The sequence below is a fragment of the Scyliorhinus canicula genome, chromosome 4, assembly GCF_902713615.1.
Source record: "Scyliorhinus canicula chromosome 4, sScyCan1.1, whole genome shotgun sequence".
NCBI classification, from domain to species: Eukaryota; Metazoa; Chordata; class Chondrichthyes; order Carcharhiniformes; family Scyliorhinidae; genus Scyliorhinus; species Scyliorhinus canicula.
Window position 1 is genome coordinate 40,456,931 of NC_052149.1, and position 18,459 is coordinate 40,475,389.

General features: G+C 46.2%; 2 protein-coding genes across 3 annotated transcripts in view; one reads left to right on the forward strand and one right to left on the reverse strand.

Moving 5' to 3' along the window:
* zswim5 (zinc finger, SWIM-type containing 5) overlaps nt 1-18,459 on the reverse strand; it is a 272,952-nt gene that overhangs the window by 63,389 nt on the left and 191,104 nt on the right. For both annotated transcript variants that reach the window (XM_038794096.1, XM_038794097.1), the window contains exon 4: nt 10,955-11,105. In XM_038794096.1, the coding sequence (XP_038650024.1) occupies nt 10,955-11,105 (151 nt within the window). The remainder of the gene's footprint in view (nt 1-10,954; nt 11,106-18,459) is intronic.
* LOC119964516 (gamma-aminobutyric acid receptor-associated protein-like) lies at nt 4,461-5,167 on the forward strand. Its single transcript, XM_038794099.1, has one exon. The coding sequence runs from the start codon at nt 4,578-4,580 to the stop codon at nt 4,929-4,931; it is 354 nt and encodes a 117-aa protein (XP_038650027.1). The 5' UTR covers nt 4,461-4,577; the 3' UTR covers nt 4,932-5,167.

The following is an 18,459-nucleotide window of genomic DNA, read 5'->3' on the forward strand; positions in this document are numbered from 1 at the left end:
GCGCCTGTTCGGGGAGGCTGGTACAGGAACCGGCTGGTACTAGTCATCCTGTGTGTCAATCGCTGCCTGTCTGCACACCATCATATACCTGGATGTATATTATGACACTTCCAATCTATTTACATGAAACCAGACCCTTGTTCAGGAAACCATATTGCCATCAACCATGATATTTCCTCCAACGTTTCCGTGAAGCAATCTTGTCCCAATCAGTGAAATGAATACTGAAGAGCAGGCCACCGTTTTTTTTAATGTGTGTTTGGTGGGGGGAGGGTGTAAAGGTGGGCAAAGGGAGATTTCAAAGGGAACGCAAGCAGATCCAAGTTGTTAAAGAACATGCGCACACACTGGAATTCTTCTATAAATAATGGAACACAAAGCTGCTGTGAAGCATTCCATTAAGCAAATGAAATAGGGCTAAATTATCATCAGCCCACAGACTACAAATGCAATTTGACTGTGTCCTGTTGGAACTGTAAATCCTTCAAATTGGCCAATGGATTCATCATTTTTATTCCACAGTAAAGCTGTGTTGACTGAAACAGAATCAGCTGTGGCTGAACAATCACCAACTTACCCAACTGGGTTATGGTATTAATTTTGTTTCCCTCCCCCTGCTCCTTTGCTTACTCGCAGCTTATTCGGAAGACATGTTGAATTGAATGCACTACCAGAGTGAACGATTAAGGTCAGCCTTTGGATTCATATTGAATAAAGATGTCATTTTTCTCCTGTTACATGTAATTAGGTTTTAATCTTGAGCCACAATACTGTGCAGACAAAAATAGGAGCTATTGGTTTCTAAACTTCACCAAGAAAATCAGGACAGAATGAAAAGACATTTAATCCTCTTCCACGGATTTTGTTTGCATGAAGTATTATTTTATAATGTACAAATTCAATGTTCTGCTGCACAATAATTTCTGAGGATTGAGATATAGTTCCCATCGGCACAACACAAGTGGGGTTTTATTTATTTTATGAACTATACAATTAGGGCAGCAAGGTGGCGCAATGGTTAGCACTGCTGCCTCACGGCACCGAGGACCCGGGTTCAATCCTGGCCCTGGGTCACTGTTGGTGTGGAGTTTGCACATTCTCCCAGTGTCTGAGTGGGTCTCAGTCCCATGACCCAAAGATGTGCAGGGTAGGTGGATTGGCCACGCTAAATGGCTCCTTGGTTGGAAATTGTTTTTTTAGGACTATACAATGATATTCAGCAAGAAGCCGTTGTATATAATAAAGATGTGTCACCTTTTCTGGAGTCCTTATCGTCAAATGTTCTTTTTTGGTTTTAAATGACTGTTTCAAATGCATGTTTCCCTCAAGCTTCTTTCTTTAAGTTACATTATTTCACCGTGTTTTTCCACCCTTCCTTTCAAATATTTCTGGGTCATGTACCATATGCTGTCTGAAAAGCACATATGGCATCAAGTTTTTCTTTCAAGTTTTATCCTCTGCAATACAGCAGGTCAGTGCTGTTTGTGCATTTACATGACAAGTTCACAGAATCATAGAATCTACAGTGCAGGAGGCCATTTGGCCCATCGAGTCTGCACCGGCTCTTGGAAAAAGCACCCTACCCAAGCCCACACCTGCACCCTATCCCCAGTAACCCCTCCCAACACTAAGGGCACATTTGGACACTAAGGGCAATTTAGCATGGCCAATCCACCTAACCTGCCCAGCTTTGGACTGTGGGAGGAAACAGGAGCACCCAAAGGAAACCCACACAGACACTGGGAGAACATGCAGATTCCGCACAGACAGTGAACCAAGCCGGGAATCGAACCTGGGACCTTGGAGCTGTGAAGCAATTGTACTAACCACTATGCTGCCCTTCCGTCCTAGTTCACCTACAGTACAAAACGTTTCCAACATTATGGACACACAGTGAAGGGGAGCGGACTTGCAATGTGAGGCCCATGTGAGGATTGTCATAATATACATCCAGGTATATGATGGTGTGCAGACAGGCAGTGATTGACACACAGGATGACCAGTGAACACAGAACACAGCAGCCAATCACCAGACAGCATATGGCCACTATAAAGCCAGAGGGCACTAGTTTTCCCCGCTCTCTCGGGATCCAGCCTCTGAGACAGTCAGAGCTCGTGAGCAGCAACTAGAACAAATACCATGTGGTAGTAAGATAGTCTGGTCAGGTTAGCCTCAGGTCTCCAGTCAAGTCAGCATAGTGTCAACCCACAGTTAAAGCATGTATCATAGTTAAGTGTTCAATAAAATCGAGTTGCATTTCTTCAACTGTTGGAAGCCTGTCTCTCTCACCACTGCAGTAAACGCAGTCCTCGTAGATCCAGCTTACCCAACACATCATGGTACCAGTGAGTTATGCTCGAGTTTGATGGACCTACCTTGAGATAATCTGCCTTTGACCAGCGATCAGCCATCCGGTAACATGGACAGCGTCCACCCTCCTCCGCATCGCCGGCAACCTCGGTGCAAACTGGAAGATTTTCAAGCAGCAGTTCCAGCTATATCTTGAAGCCACCGACCTACCGACCCATCGGATGCCAGGAAGATTGCACTCTTCCTTTCTACAGCCAGGGACCACGCTATCCACATCTTCAACTCCCTCACCTTTGCTGAAGGCGACGACAAGACAAAGTTTAAAACAGTCCTGCTGAAGTTCGACAGCCATTGTGACATCGAGGTCAACGAGAGCTTTGAACAGTATGTGTTCCAGCAGAGGCTTCAGGGTAAGGATCAACCTTTTCAGTCCTTTTTAACCCATCTCCCCATCCTCGCGCAGTCATGCAACTATGGCTCCACTTCTGATTCCATGATCTGGGATCAGATCGTTTTTGGGGTCCACTTCGATCCCCTTCGCCAGCAGGCACGGCAAAACCCCCACAATGCCGAACGGGTGCAGGCTATCAAACAAATGCAGGGCCCGAGTCTGGATGAGGGTGGCCATTTTGCACACTTTTCCCGGGCTCCAGCGCATGCGCGCCACAACCGAGTGGATAAGCGAGACCGACGACCAGACCGCGTAAGTGCGCACATTGTTCGACCGCACTGCGCATGCACAGTGGCGCACAGAACGTCCTGACGTCGGCGCCATGACGTGTTCCAACTGTGGCTCCGCCCATTTAAAGCGGCAATGTCCCGCAAAATCTCGAAGCTGTCTCCAGTGTGGCAAGCTTGGCCACTACGCAGCCCTTTGCAGATCTGCTCCACTACCCAACACACAGCGGTCCCAGCCACAGCGCAGGAATGTCCGGTCAGTACAGCAACCCGTCACAGACTCAGACACCGACAATCTGCCAGATCCCGACACTGAGGGCCTCAAATCCCCATTCCGGGTGCGCATCATCACCAAGCATACGCTGCCTTTCTCAACGATGGTGAAACAACTCCCAATTATGTGCATTGATCCGGATGACGAGTGGTGCGCCACCCTTACGGTCAACAAGGCTCACATACGCTTCAAGCTGGACACCGGCACTTCAGCAAACCTCATTTCAAAGTCTGACCTTGACACCATCCGCGTTAAGCCAAGCATTCTCCACCGGCCTGCCAGCTCCTTGACTACAATGGCAATGCCATTGCTGCCAGTGGCTCATGCCAGCTTGCGGTGTCCCATCATTCTTCAAAAGCAACGCTGCATTTTGAAATTGTAGGAACCAACAGAACTTCCCTGCTCGGTGCACGGGCCTGCAAACTCCTGAACCTTGTGTAGCGGGTTCACACCATGTCATCCACTGAGGCAACGGCCTCGCCAGATGTTAACTTCCAGGCCCAACTCGATGACATCATAGCGCAATATCATAGCGTGTTTGAAGGTATGGGCACACTCCCTTACCGATACAAAATCCTGTTGAAGCCAAATGCCACTCCTGTTGTTCATGCACCGCATCGGGTGCCGGCACCCTTAAAGACCGCCTCAAGCAGCAGCTGCAAGACCTCCAGGACCAGGTCGTCATTTCTAAGGTCATGGAACCCACGGACTGGGTTAGCTCCACGGTTTGTGTCAAAAAGCCGTCAGGGTAACTTCGAATCTGTATCGTTCCCAAAGATTTGAACCATAACATCATGAGGGAACACTACCCAATACCTAAACGAGAAGAGCTAAACAGCGAGATGGCTCTTGCCAAATTCTTCATGATGCTGGATGCCTCCAAGGGGTTTTGGCAAATACAGCTGGATGCGTCCAATCGAAAGCTGTGCACATTCAACACCCCGTTCGGTCGCTACTGTTACAACCGAATGCCCTTTGGCATCATCTCCGCCTCAAGAGGTGTTCCACCGCATAATGGAACAAATGATGGAGGGCATCGAGGGGGTGCGAGTGTACGTCGTTGATATTATCTGGTCTACAACTCCTCAGGAGCACATTGATCGCCTCAAGCGGGTGTTCCACAGGATCCACGAGCATGGCCTCCGATTCCACAGAGCCAAATGCTCGTTCGGTCAATCAGAAATCAAATTCCTGGTTTTTAGTGCGACGGCGGCGGCAGTGAGCTAAACGCTTCACATTTCCGCGGCATCTCGGAGCGGTAAAAGTTTGCGTGCGGGAATATACTAATTAATTTTAAAAGTCGGAGAAATTAAGATGCGGTTCCAATACCAGAGCGAGCAGCCGTTTGAAGTGCGGCGAGCAGAGGGCGAGAAGATCCGGGCCAAATACCCGGATAAAGTGCCGGTCATTGTGGAGAGATCGCCAAACACCCGAGTGGCTGAACTGGACAAGAAAAAATACCTTGTTCCTTCTGACCTCACAGTTGGTCAGTTCTGTTTCCTGATTCGAAAACGGATTCAGTTGCGGCCAGAGGAGGCTCTGTTTTTTTTCATCAATGACATGCTGCCTCCGTCCAGTGCAACAATGGTACAGATCTACGAGGAACATCACGAGGAGGATTCCTTTATGTATATGGCCTTCAGTAATGAGAGCGTGTACGGGAACTGATTGAGGGGCTTATCGACCATGGGGGATGGGAGGGAGAGCGAGTTGGGGATATTCTGCATGAGGGAGTGTGGAGGGGAGGGAACAAAGAGAGAGGAAGGGGACATGCTGCTGTGCATTTACTGCTCTGTAATTATTGACACCCCTAAGCTCTATCTGTATCTCTCTCTGTCTCTCTCTCTTCATTCCCCCTCTCTCTCGCTCTCTGTCCGTGTTTCTCTGTTCCTGTCTGTCTCTCTCTCCCCTCTCGCTCTCCCTTCTTGCTCGACCCACTCGCCCTCCCTCCCTCTCCCCGTCTCTCTCCCCCTCTCCCCACATTATCAGGGTCTCTCCTGCTGTGTGTGCGTGCGTATGTGGTGCTCTGTACCAGAATGGTTTAACAGCAGTACTGTGGGGTGTTCGGGGAAAATTGAAGCATGTTGGGATGGAGCATCCGGGGGAAATTTCTTGGTGGCTGTTGAGTTTTTGGAGGGTGGAGGCTACTGAGTTACAGGAAGTTCCCTCGATTCCCCTAAGTGGGGTGACAGTGGGAGGAGATGGGGCACTGTCTTGTGTAAATCTGTGGAGAGCTTCTGGCTTGTGTAATTATGGGCGGTGGGAGAGGGGGAAAATGTGCTTCGACGGGAGCTGCGTGCCCGGACGACTCCGCCGTGAAGCCACAACAGTCGAATATCGGTGCATTCAGTGGGGAGGAGTGAGAGTAACGGGGCCTGTCTTGTGACAAGGTGCGGACCCCGGAATGTTTTGTTCGGGACTCTGCATGTACCTGAGCTGCATGAAGTGCACATCGTAAACTTCTCAATAAACCCCAATGAACATTCAAAAAAAAAGAAATCAAATTCCTCGGCGACCACATTTCACAGTTCGGCGTGCAGCCAGATGCAGACAAGGTTTCAGCGATCAACGCCATGAAGACCCCGGAGGACAAGGCGGCAGTCCTCCGCTTCCTAGGGATGGTCAACTTCCTTGGGAAGTTTATCCCCAACCTGGCATCACAAACCACAGCTCTCCACCATCTCGTTAAAAAAACTACGGACTTCCAGTGGCTACCCGCTCATGGGCATGAGTGGCATGAGCTCAGGGCGAAACTCACCAAGGCCCCGGTGCTGGCGTTTTTAGATCCTGCCAAGGAAATGAAAATGTCCACCGATGCGAGCCAGGATGGCATTGGGGCAGTACTCCTCCAGCGGGACGACGTCTCCTCCTGGGCACCAGTCGCATATGCCTCTAGAGCCATGATGCCCACTGAGCAACGATACGCTCAGATTGAAAAAGAATGCCTGGGCCTCCTCACAGGGATCGACAAGTTCCATGATTATGTGTGGCCTCCCCAAATTCACGGTCGAGACGGGCCACAGGCCATTGGTTCACATCATCCAAAAGGACCTCAATGACATGACGCCACAGCTACAACGTATCCTCCTCAAACTCCACTGCTACGATTTCGACCTGGTGTACACCCCGGGCAAAGAGCTCATTGTGGCCGATGCACTCTCCAGATCTATCACCACACCATGTGAGCAAACTGACTTTGTCTGTCAGATAGACGCACAGGTGCAATTCTGTGCCTCCAACTTTCCGGCCACTGATGAGAGGGTCGTGCAAATTCGTCAGGAGACAGCCAGGGATGCTGTACTCCAGCGGGTCATGCAACACCTCACAGATGGTTGGCAAAAGGGGCAGTGCCCCCAGTTTTATAATGTCAAGGACGATCTAATGGTGGTAGACGGCATCCTCATGAACCTTGACAGAATTGTGATCCCACAGAGCATGCGAGAGTTGGTCCTCGGCCAAATCGACGAGGGTCACCTGGGGGTCGAAAAGTGTCGCCGTCGAGCCCAAGAGGCAGTATATTGGCCAGGCATCAGCCAAGATATCGGCAACACGGTCCTCAATTGCCCAACATGTCAAAGGTTCCAGCCGGCTCAGTCTAAAGAGACTCTATAGCCGCATGAAATGGTGACCTCCCCATGGTCCAAAGTGGGTGTAGACCTGTTCCATGCCAGGAGTGGACAGATTTTGCCCGGCTGTACAACTTTCGACACGTCACATCCAGCCCCCACAACAACCAATCGAATGGGAAGGCTCAAAAAGGGGTCAGCATCATTAAAAGACTGTTGTGCAAAGCTGATGACTCGGGTTCTGATTTCAACCTGGCACTGTGAGCCTACAGGGCGACTCCTTTGTCCACTGGGCTGTCCCCAGCGCAGCTCCTAATGAACCGCACACTGCGAACGACGGTGCCGGCTATCCACATTCCGGACCTTGACAACTTCCCGGTCCTACAGAGGATGCAGCAGTCTCGGGCGCAATGCATGTCGGCGTACGACGCCCACGTCACAGATCTCCCCGACCTGGCCCCTGCTGACCGAGTTTGTGTTCAGCTACCTGACAGTGGCTGGTCCGCCACAGCTGTGGTGGTCAAGCAAGTGGCCCCGAGATCGTTCCTCGCTCGCATGCCTGGTGGCTGCTTTCTTCGGCGTAATAGGGGGCACTGTGTCGACCTCCGCACCCGACACCTAACCGTGAAGTCCTGCCTCGCACACTTGTTCCTCAGTACACGCCCTTCCACGAGGCCACCGATCTGCCAGTCATTCTACCGACACTTACATTGGAGGCAGTTCCGCCCATTCAAGTGCAGACGGCCCTTGACCCACCCTTTAGGCGGTCAACCAGAATTCATCGCCCGCCACAGAGACTGAATTTATAGACTGAATGTTGCATTACCTTGTTATCTCATCGTTTACACATCTGTACATATCGTTTTTTTTTCCTCGTATTATCTGCCCTCTGTCTGCACTAGACACCTTCCCATGTAGATAAGTTACCACCTTCTGTATATAGTCAGACTCACTATTTATTGACCTGAACACATTTTTAAAAAAAAAAAGGGGGGGGGAAAGAGAGATGTCATAATATACATCCAGGTATATGATGGTGTGCAGACAGGCAGTGATTGACACACAGGATGACCAGTGAACACACAGAACACAGCAGCCAATCACCAGCCAGCACATGACTACTATAAAGCCAGAGGGCGCTAGTTTTCCCGCTCTCTCGGGATCCAGCCTCTGAGACAGTCAGAGCTCGTGAACAGCAACTAGAACAAACACCATGTGGTAGTAAGATAGTCTGGTCAGGTTACCCTCAGGTCTCCAGTCAAGTCAGCATAGTGTCAACCCACAGTTAAAGCATGTATTATAGTTAAGTATTCAATAAAATCGAGTTGCATTTCTTCAAGTGTTGGAAGCCTGTCTCTCTCACCACTGCAGTAAACACAGTCCTCGTAGACCCAGCTTACCCAACACATCAAGGATCTCCACTCGGAATGTGAATTAAGAATATCAACCTTACTGTTCCCACATTAACCCCCAAGCTTGGTTGCAGCTGCAGGCTAAATGGTGGAGAAGTTCGAGTGGGAATGAGAGAGGGAGGTAATGGTTACCCACAGACATGGGCTTATCCTCCATTTTCTTTACAACTGGGGATATGGAGATGGTCTCTTGGTGTTAGGGGGAGGGGAAACAGATCTTTATTATGACACAGCCATACCAGGGTGATCATACTCAAATATAGGCAGGCCTTTCTCTGCATTACCAAATTGCTTGTTTTCATGTCATACCTCATACCTATGTTGCCCAGTGACCACAACTATTTGCACTCCCTTTTATTCTTCCATGTCTTTTCTTTGCCTTACTGAAATTATTTTCTTTTTTAAACATAATTTAGCAGGTACCTAATGCTCCATTAAGCTCTCTAAGTTGTACACCAAATAATTTCCTCTTGGTGATCGCGGCATCTGTTGCCACTTTTCCTCCCCCTTTTATTCATGCAAATGAGCTTATCTTTTATTTTTCAATTCCGCAGGATATACATCCAAGACATTAATGCGAGCTGTCCCTTTATGAATATCCATTGAGCTGTTGCGCATCTCAGATTCTCAGTATTTATTTTGTGAACAAAATGTGCAAAATAGCTAAGGTGGCAGAAAGGCATGTTTACACAGAAGGAAAAGAACAACTAGATTAATGGAACTGGAGAAGAAAGGGAGGCTGGGACTGCAGAATTGGGGGGGGGGGGGGGTGGAATGGGATGGGTCGAGACGAGAAGGCGGGTTTATGTTTTGGGTCGACCCCTTGTATCAGAACGCGTTCTAGTGGGACTGGATTTGTGACTGGTATGTTGTTTTCCATTCAGATAAATCATGTGTGATTCCATTTATTGTTTCAATTTCAGACCTCCAGGATATGTAAATATTCCTCCCTCTAATATCCCCCATTTTTCCTGTGTCATTTTCGATGCCTTCTCCCGCAGGGTTTTAGCAACTGTGCGGGCTCCCAGGGACGTTAGTTTGCATCCCCTTTGTAAGAGGGGGAACTACTGAAATTTAACTTGTCCACCTTCAGAGTCCAGGCACATTTCCTAGTGAACAAATGAGAAATAAATAGAGCATATCACATCAGCAAATATGCAGAGTGACATCTAAAAGTCTTATTCCTGGTAAAATTTACTCTCAACTCCAAGTATCATACCCATTCATACACTCGCTTTCTCACTCCTAACTTTTTTTCATTACATTCTTTTACTTAAGAACTGTTTTAAAATCTCACATTAATTTCATTCCAAAGCAGTACCACTCAAACGTCAGGCAGAATAGCTCATCTTTCCGCAGGGGATTCTCCAGCCATCTGATCTAGACATTCACTTTAGTATCTACAAATCTTAGCTGGTTCTTAAATTTTCTCCATAGCCAAGGGAGGAGGGTCTGTGAGGGTGAGGTGGAAGGATTGATGTTTGTGGTGGAGAACTTCAGTCAAAATTCAGCACTAGGAGCCTATTCTATGGATCTGCGTTTTTATTTTTGTCAGGCCATAAAACTCTGCCCTATGTTTTACTTGCCTTTTCCGTTTTGATTTCATGTTGGTTACAAATGGGCCCTATTTTTTCCTATTTGTTTATTTTCCCTTGAATGTATCTGTTTGCATGGGCCTCTCTTGGTATTTTTCATCCTCACATTTTGTACATTTTTTTGCCCCCTTTAATTTTTTTGTTGCATCTCACTAATTATCTCTTACATCATTTGTCTTTTTACATAAATTTGGAGTACCCAATTCTTTTTTTCCCCCAATTAAGGGGCAATTTAACATGGCCAATCCACCTAGCCTGCACATCTTTGGGTTCTGGGGGCAGGATCCACACAGATCGGGGAGAATGTGTAAACTCCACATGGACATGACCTGGGGCCAGGATTGAATCCGGGTCCCAGGCGCCGTGAGGCAGCAGTGCTAGCTACGTTGCCGCCCCCTCGGATATCATTTGTACTAGAGAGTTTGCAGCTTATTAAACCACTCCTCTCTATCATCTATGTGGTGATTCACTCCCTTCCCTTCCTTTTTGTTGTTTTCTATCGCCCCAAATCTTATTAAAATGGTTGTCTTCAATTCTTTGGAGTTGGAAAGTACGAATCTAGAACCTGTAATTTTAGGTTGAAAGGGTATTGACTGACTTGCTGCATATTTATACGATTTTCGTTTTCAGTTGACCTTTTCTAAAATGATAACAGAAATTTGATATATGGCCACATGAATAGTCTTGTGGCTGCTGAATGTAGTCTGGTGAAAAAGCAACAATATCTAGTTCCGGAGGCCACAGCAACTGATTATAAACCAATCTTGATATTGAATTTTAGAACAAATTATTGAAAAACATTAAAGTGGCACAAATATAAATTCTCAAGTGATAAAATAATCCCATGCAGCGTGACAGATACCTGTATTCTTCAAGTTCCTCCCAACCCCTCTCTTGCCAACAAAAAAAAAGTGTTTCAAGCATTAATTTAGAAATTTCAACAAGTTTCACTTCTGCCGTCCAAATTTAAGTTGCATCTTGCAGAAAAGAAAGGTTCTCTTAATCTTAACAAGATCAGGTTTCCTATACAGACGATCGGTCGTGCCAAAAATGTCGTGCAGAAGAATCTATTGGGAGCAGAAGTTGAAATACTGCATTGCCTTCTGCCCTACACTTACCCAACTCATCCCAAAGCTGTCGGCACTTGTCGGTCATGCCCGTGCCTTGCTGCCTCCAGAGAGAGAGTCGCGGGTCAGCCATAAACTGTTCTGTTATTAATGTCAACATCCTGGCACCGTTTGAATCCCTCATCTTCAACATTTCCCGTACCTGTGATTGAGACAACATTTAAAAATCTGCAACGTGAACGAAAATGTAGTACTTTGCCAGAGAACTAGTGCTGTTCTGAGAAATTCCCCCTCGACTTTAAAGCCAAAATAATGATTTTCTAACAATCAGTATCCAAAAAGCTCACTCTGTCTAAAAGAAATAAAGAAAAATAAAATAATCTGAAAATTACTGTGTAAAATGTTGATACAGTGCGAACAAATGAAATGCAAGTTAACAATGACTTTAATAACCATATCTGAAATTCTAGTAAATAATTATCTAATAGTTACCAGTTAATATTCACATCAACATCTTAGGTGGCCACCTTTAGAGGTCAACACCGTAGCATGGAGTTGGTGGGAAATCAGTGACGTCACAAAAAAAATCCCAAAAGGGACTTAAGGATTAAAGGCAAGATTGTTTCCAATGGTTAAAGGCTGCCCATATACTAAATGAATTCTTCCTTTCAGTGTTCATGGAATTGAATCCTGATGGCTTTGGTCTTTGAGCTGGAAGATGTTTTGGCTTGTTCCAACTGCTTGGTTAACATCTAGTCATGACGGTACAGAAGCTGGTGGTAGATAGGGACAGCTCACTGTCACTTGCACAGATATGGAAGCAGATCTCTTTTACAGGAGACAATGTTGCCATAAGATGATGATGAACCAAAGAGATAACCGAGAGGATTCCTGATGTATTAACGCAGGAATTAAGAGGAGCCTATCAAAAATGCTTGGCTTTCATTGGAGAGGTAAAACTAAACAACACAAGGACGGTGTGCAATTAAAGGATGTGATCAACAATGTCAAAGTCTGCAAAAATATTGAGGAAGACGAAAAGACATAATGCATCATAAGATAAAGAATCTTCCTTGTGACTCTGGATATAGTTGATCTTGTACTGAAGAGATTAGAAAAATATGAGATTCAAACATAATACATAAATGCTAGAGAAGGGACACAAACTCAAGCTTAGAAGAGAAAAAGCAGTTTAGTTGTAACTACTCAATGCTGGAGTTCCCAAACAGGGTTCTGCGCAACCCAGAGGCCTCCAGGGGTTCTGCAGAAGCTCAGGGAGCCATGTGACAAAGATCGGCAAAAAGCCAATATTTGTCTTTTAACAACTGACAAAAATAAGAGCACAAAGTAAATGAGCATGAGTGAGTTTAAAGAAGAACATTGCAGCAAGGATTTAAAAAAAAAATCGGGGTGCAACGGCCACAAATGAGAAAAAAAATCCAAAAAATCAAATTGTTCAATCAGAAGCTGGCCTCTCTGAGCATTGACTTGTGATCGACAGAGGCGGTGGTGGGAGGAGTGGCAGAGGCCTTGGGAGGTCACTCGGGACTCCGCGGCTGGAAACATTTGGGGAAATCCTGACTTAATACATTGGGTATTAAATGTGGGGAACAGACTAGCCAGTGAGCCGCAAGTGTCGGAAAATTTAAGGGAGGCTTGGATAGGCATTTGCTAGGGTGGGTATTTGTTTTTGGGAGGCGGTGGCATAGAGGTATTGCCGCTGGACTAGTAAACCACAGACCCAGAGTAATGCTCTGTGGACCCAGGTTGAACTTTGAATTCAATAAAAATCTGGAATAAAGAAAAATGTCTAATGATGACCATAAAACTATTGTTGATTGTCGGAACACCCCATCAAGTTCACTAATGTCCTTTAGGGAAGGAAATCTGTCGTACTTGCCTGGTCTGACCTACATGTGACTCCAGACCCACAGCAATATGGTTGACTCTTAACTGCCCCCTCAAGGGCAATTAGGCATGCGCAATAAATGCTGGCACAGCCTGGGATGCCCACATCCCATGAACAAATAAAAAAAAAGCCAGATGAACTCCAGTGGGCACAATCCAATGGCCACACAGTGCCTGAAAAGCAGCTCGCCATGGCACAGCATGGCTGATAAAAGCTGGGAGACCCCACTCCCGGGATCTACCCAGCTGGCAACGCCTAGCGAGATCCAATGCAATCTTGCGAGACGTTGCGATGTAAATCACGTTTTGGCAAATTTGCATATTAGAGAGAGACAGTTAGTCTGACTCTAATGTGCAGATCACCCAGGTAGCTGAGGTTTTGGGATTCATCCCCCTCGAAATTGCAAAACTTGGGCGAATGCCGTTCAGCACTGGTCCCTACAAACTGGGACCAGTCAGAATGGCATTCGTGGAGGTCTCTTCGGGGATCGGAGGCTTCCAGCTGAATGCTCTTTGGGCCGAAGGTGCCCTGGCACTGCCGGTGTCACCTGAGCACCGTGGCAGTGCCAGCCAGGCACCTTGACAGTGCCAACCAGATGCCAGCTTGGCACTCCAAGGTGTCCAGGTGGAATTCCCAGCTGGCATGAGCACTGCTAGGGTGGTGCCAAACTGGCATTTTTTGCAAATACGATTGATGTCCTGATCTCTCGCTACAGTGGAGAGTTAACGGGGCTGTGAGAGACTTCGGCCACACAATCCCCGTGAGGCCCTTATACAGCATGAGTCGTGTTGTATGGCCCTCGTGTTTCTCGGCACTGCGAGTACTGGGAAACACCTAGCTAAATGCGCTCATTATGGGGCTTTGTTCCCATTTTGTCGAATCAAGCCCAGTGTCTTTTCCAATTCTGTCTTTTCTTATGGCTCCATCTATTACCACCACACATGTTCCTCTTTTGAGAGAGAGACAGCTTGAGGTTTGTTCCAATCTTAGTAAACAGGTGACTCTTACAAACTGAATACGATGCTCAGATATTCTAAACTACATTATCTATTAAACGTAAATGTAGATTTTGTCATCATTTGAAAAAATAGACTACTGCCAAGTTAATGCCACTCATCAATATTTATCTAAAGAACAATAGAGTTTACATAAATTTGGTGATTGATTTGAGGAAGAGTGTCTCACGGTGCAGCACAATGAAAAGTTGAAATCATGCGATCAACCTGCTTGACTGCTCTGTTTGAATAAGTTGTGTAATATAGACTGGCTTAAAAGTATAATTGAAAGTTTCTGAAGCATGTTGCATTTTTGTCATTACTTTCTCAGTCAAACACTTTGCAAGGTCACATACATCACACCAAAGGTTTCAGTTGTACCATTTATTTCATGGCCCTGAATCTTTACTGAACATGCATGAATATTAAAATAATTTCCACCTGAAAACTTCAATTTAATTAAACAGGACAGGAGACCATTTGGCCTTTCATGCCTGTGCGAACTCTTTGAAAGGGCAATCCTGTTCCAGCTCTGGCGTGCAGTACTCCAAAATCCTGCATAATTTTATTTGAACGAAAAGATCAAGGCTGCAAAATGGCATCTTTAGATTTCCAATATCCCGCTGATTCAATAGGAACTGGGGTTGGAGGTTGGGGGGGGGGGGGCTGGTAGAATAAAGGTCAAGGCTCTTTTTCTTCCAGTGACAACCACAATTTATCTGCCCTGCCCCCTTTCACCCAATCACATGTGGATCAAAGCACTATTCCGAAGAGCCACATTGAACGAGAAACGCTAACTCTTGTTTCTCTCTCCACAGATGCTGCCTGACCTGCTGGGTTTATCCAGCACTTTGTTTTTATTATTGGGCTAGTATCGGACTGGACTCCGTTGCCATGGCTGCTTCAGTGAAATAGCTGACCAATGTTCCTGGTCCATTCAGCTAAGGTGACAGAGGGCTGCTGATGACTGTGGAACTGTGCCCCAAGCATGAGCCACTGCCACGAGCAGCAAGTGAACACAGGGACAAAAGAGTAGGAGAGACGTTCCTTCTTCAGAAAATGAAGCCAATTTTCGCTTCTTTCTCTCCCTACTAAGATTGATTGGATTGGATTTATGATATTCACTCTTCTTTTTCTCCACCAGGCTAAACTTTCAACTTCAAATAAATCCGAGAGGCTCAGTCTAGGTGTTTTAAAACGTTACTCTGGAATGAGGACTGATTTTTTTGCTTACTTATAACTCTTTCAAGCCAATAATCAGGATAAAATAAGCAGATCCATCAAAAGTTAGCAATTTAAATCATTTCCATCAGATGATTATCAGTCCAGCACAATTGTCCAGAGGAAATTTGCACTTCTGGGCAATTGTCGGGTAAAGCCTTATAAGGGATTCTCCAGCGCATCACTGGAGTACCCCCTAAATGTGGCGTTGGGGAACCAGGAAGATATGGGCTAATGTCCCAGATCCACCATCTCTGGCCATGTCTTGTACCTGCAGCAGGATAGCCCACCAGAGGTGGCAGCTCAGTGATACACACATGAGGGAGTTGCCCTGGGAGTCCTCAACACTGACTTTGGACTCCTGAAGTTCCATGGCACAGGTCAAACATAGACAGGGCAACCCTCTGCTGATTATCACCAGCAGCAGAATTGTAATCAACCACAATGTATAACATTATGACCCAGATCCAGCACATATCAAGCCAGGGGATCAATCCTGGTTCAATGAAGATTGTAGGAGGGCATGCCAGAAGCAGCGTCAGGCATGTCTAAAAATGAGGTTTTAACCTGGTGAAGCTGCAACACAGGATTATTTGCATACCAAATATTGGTAAATAGAGCTAAGCAATCAGCTGATCAGATCGAAGCTCTATGGTCCTGCCGCATGCAGTCATGAATAGTGGTGAACAAGTAAGCAGCTGACGAGAGGAGGAGGCTCCACATCCCCACCCTCACTGATGTGGGAGCCCAGCACATTAGAGTAAAAGGTAAGGCTGAAGCATTTGCAACCATCTTCAGTCAGAATTACTGAGTGGATAATCCATCTTGGCCTCCTCCAGAGGACGCCAGCATCACAGATGCCAGTTTTCAGACAATTCACTTAGCTCCCCGTGATGTCAAAAAATTACTGAAGGCACTGGATACTGCAAAGGCTCACAGCCCTGATAAAGTTCCAGCAATAGTACTGAAGACATGTGCTCTAGAACTTACCGTGTCCCCAGCCAACCTGTTGCAGTACAGCTATAACACTAGCATGTGGTACTAGGAACAGGTTGACAAGATCCATAGGCCCAGAACAGAAACTGCCAAATGAGGCCTGGCTGGAATAGGTACTGATTGTCTGCAAGAACACCCAAGTCAACACATAAACTCAGTATTGCTATGTGATTAGCCACTCACGTTTACACAAAAGAACAAGACCATGTTATGAATATGTAACAAATTTCCAGACACAGATGATCAACAATGTAGCAGGACAAACAGAAGAGGCCATCAGACTCCACAATGGGCTAATAGATGGTCAGGCAGGGGGAGGGGGGGGGGGGGGGGGGTTGCTCACAAATAAGGGAACCTGGATAAAAATGTTTTAGTAATTAACCGGTCATGATGTCTGATAATTTACAGAGAACAAGCATCTACCCAGCAATGTGCAAAATGTTGCCCAGGTATGTCCTATCCACAAAAATCAGGACAAATCCAACCCAAGTGAATTATCATCAGCAAAGTGATGGAAGGGGTTGTTGACAATGCTTTCAAGTGGCACTTAGCCAGTTCACTGATGCTCAGTTTGGGTTTTGCAAGGCCACTCATTACAGTTCACATCCATACGCAGCAGGAACTGGACAACATTCAGGTTTAGGCTGATAAGTGGTAAGTAACATATGCACCATACAAGTGCCAGCCAATGACCATCTCCATCAAGAGAGAATCTAACCATCTCCCATAATATTTAACATCATTACCAACACAGAATTGCCAACTATCAACAGCCTTGGAGTCACCACTGACCAGGAACTGAACTGGACCAGCCAAATAAATACTGTGACTACAAGAACAGGTTGGAGGCTGGGAAAACCGGGGATGAATAACTCACCTCCTGATTCTTTAATGTCTGAATACCATCTACAAAGCACAATTCAGAAGTGTGATGGAACACTCTCCCCTTGTCTGGATGAGTGCAGCTCCAACAACATTAAAGAAGCTTGACACTATGACACTTATTATTATTGTTGTTATTATCATCCAGGGCAAAGCAGCCCACTTGATTGGCACCCCATCCATAAACATTCACTCCCTTCACCACCAACATAGCGTAGCAACAGTGTATACCATCTACAAGATGCACTGCAGCAACTCAACGATCCTTCGCCATTGCCTTCCAGATCCACAATCTCTACCACTTAGAAGGGCAAGGGCAGCAGATGCATGGGAAGACCACCACCTGAAAGGTCCCCTCCAAGTCATACACCATCCTGACTTAGAAATATATCGCTGTTCTTTCATTGCTGTTGGGCCAAAATCATGGAACCTCCTTCCTAACAGCACTGCTGGTGTACTTGCACCAAATGGACTGCAGCTGCGACACTACCTCTTTCTCAAGGGCAATTAGGAATGGGCTTTAAACGCTGGCCTAGCTGGAAACCCCCACATCCGTGAAAGAATGACTAAAAGCACCACGTTGCAACTGGGGGTTGGGTTAGGAGATATATGCATGTACTGTGCAATTATGTTTATAAAAGTAGGTAAAGTTCTATCCTTCCCCAGCTGGCTTTCTCGAGTATAAGGCACAGTTGCATCCTTACAGGTCAGATATTATTCATCAACTAAGGGCAGCAGGGTAGAAGGGCAGCAGGGTAGCATGGTGGTTAGCATAAATGCTTCACAGCTCCAGGGTCCCAGGTTCGATTCCCGGCTGGGTCACTGTCTGTGTGGAGTCTGCACATCCTCCCCCTGTGTGCGTGGGTTTCCTCCGGGTGCTCCGGTTTCCTCCCACAGTCCAAAGATGTGCGGGTTAGGTGGATTGGCCATGATAAATTGCCCGTAGTGTCCTAATAAAAGTAAGGTTAAGGGGGGGGTTGTTGGGTTACGGGTATAGGGTGGATACGTGGGTTTGAGTGGGGTGATCATGGCTCGGCACAACATTGAGGGCTGAAGGGCCTGTTCTGTGCTGTACTGTTCTATGTTCTATGTAACTGCTTGAAAATGGCACTTGAGAGTATAATTCAAACCTCAAGGAGTTACTGCTTGGAACAAGCTTTCATAATGTCGCATTTGCACTATTTATCTTTCTGGAATATAGATGCAGCAGTTTACTGCACTGATATCATTTGTTATTGTCACCATTATAGCTATTAAGTTTCCCCATGCAATTTGATGCAGTGAACAGTACACGGTATTGTAATGCAAGGTGAGGGAATGTCAGTGTTTTTTGGGAATAATGAAACCGCATAAATAAGCAAAATCCACATATCATTAAAACCTCTACATCATTGCAGATGTTAGAAGTTGCTTTCTTGAGCTATTAAAGTCGACAACCTGTTCTTTGAAATGGATAACAGAATGAGAAGAATTATTTGAACTGTAAAATCAAAGCTAATTCGTTGTTATAGTTTTAAAAATTAGTCAAACTGTACTGAACATAATCCTGACCA

Coding starts and splice junctions, on each gene's coding strand:
- LOC119964516 (XM_038794099.1), top strand. CDS start 4,578: ATGCGGTTCCAATACCAGAGCGAGCAGCCGTTTGAAGTGCGGCGAGCA.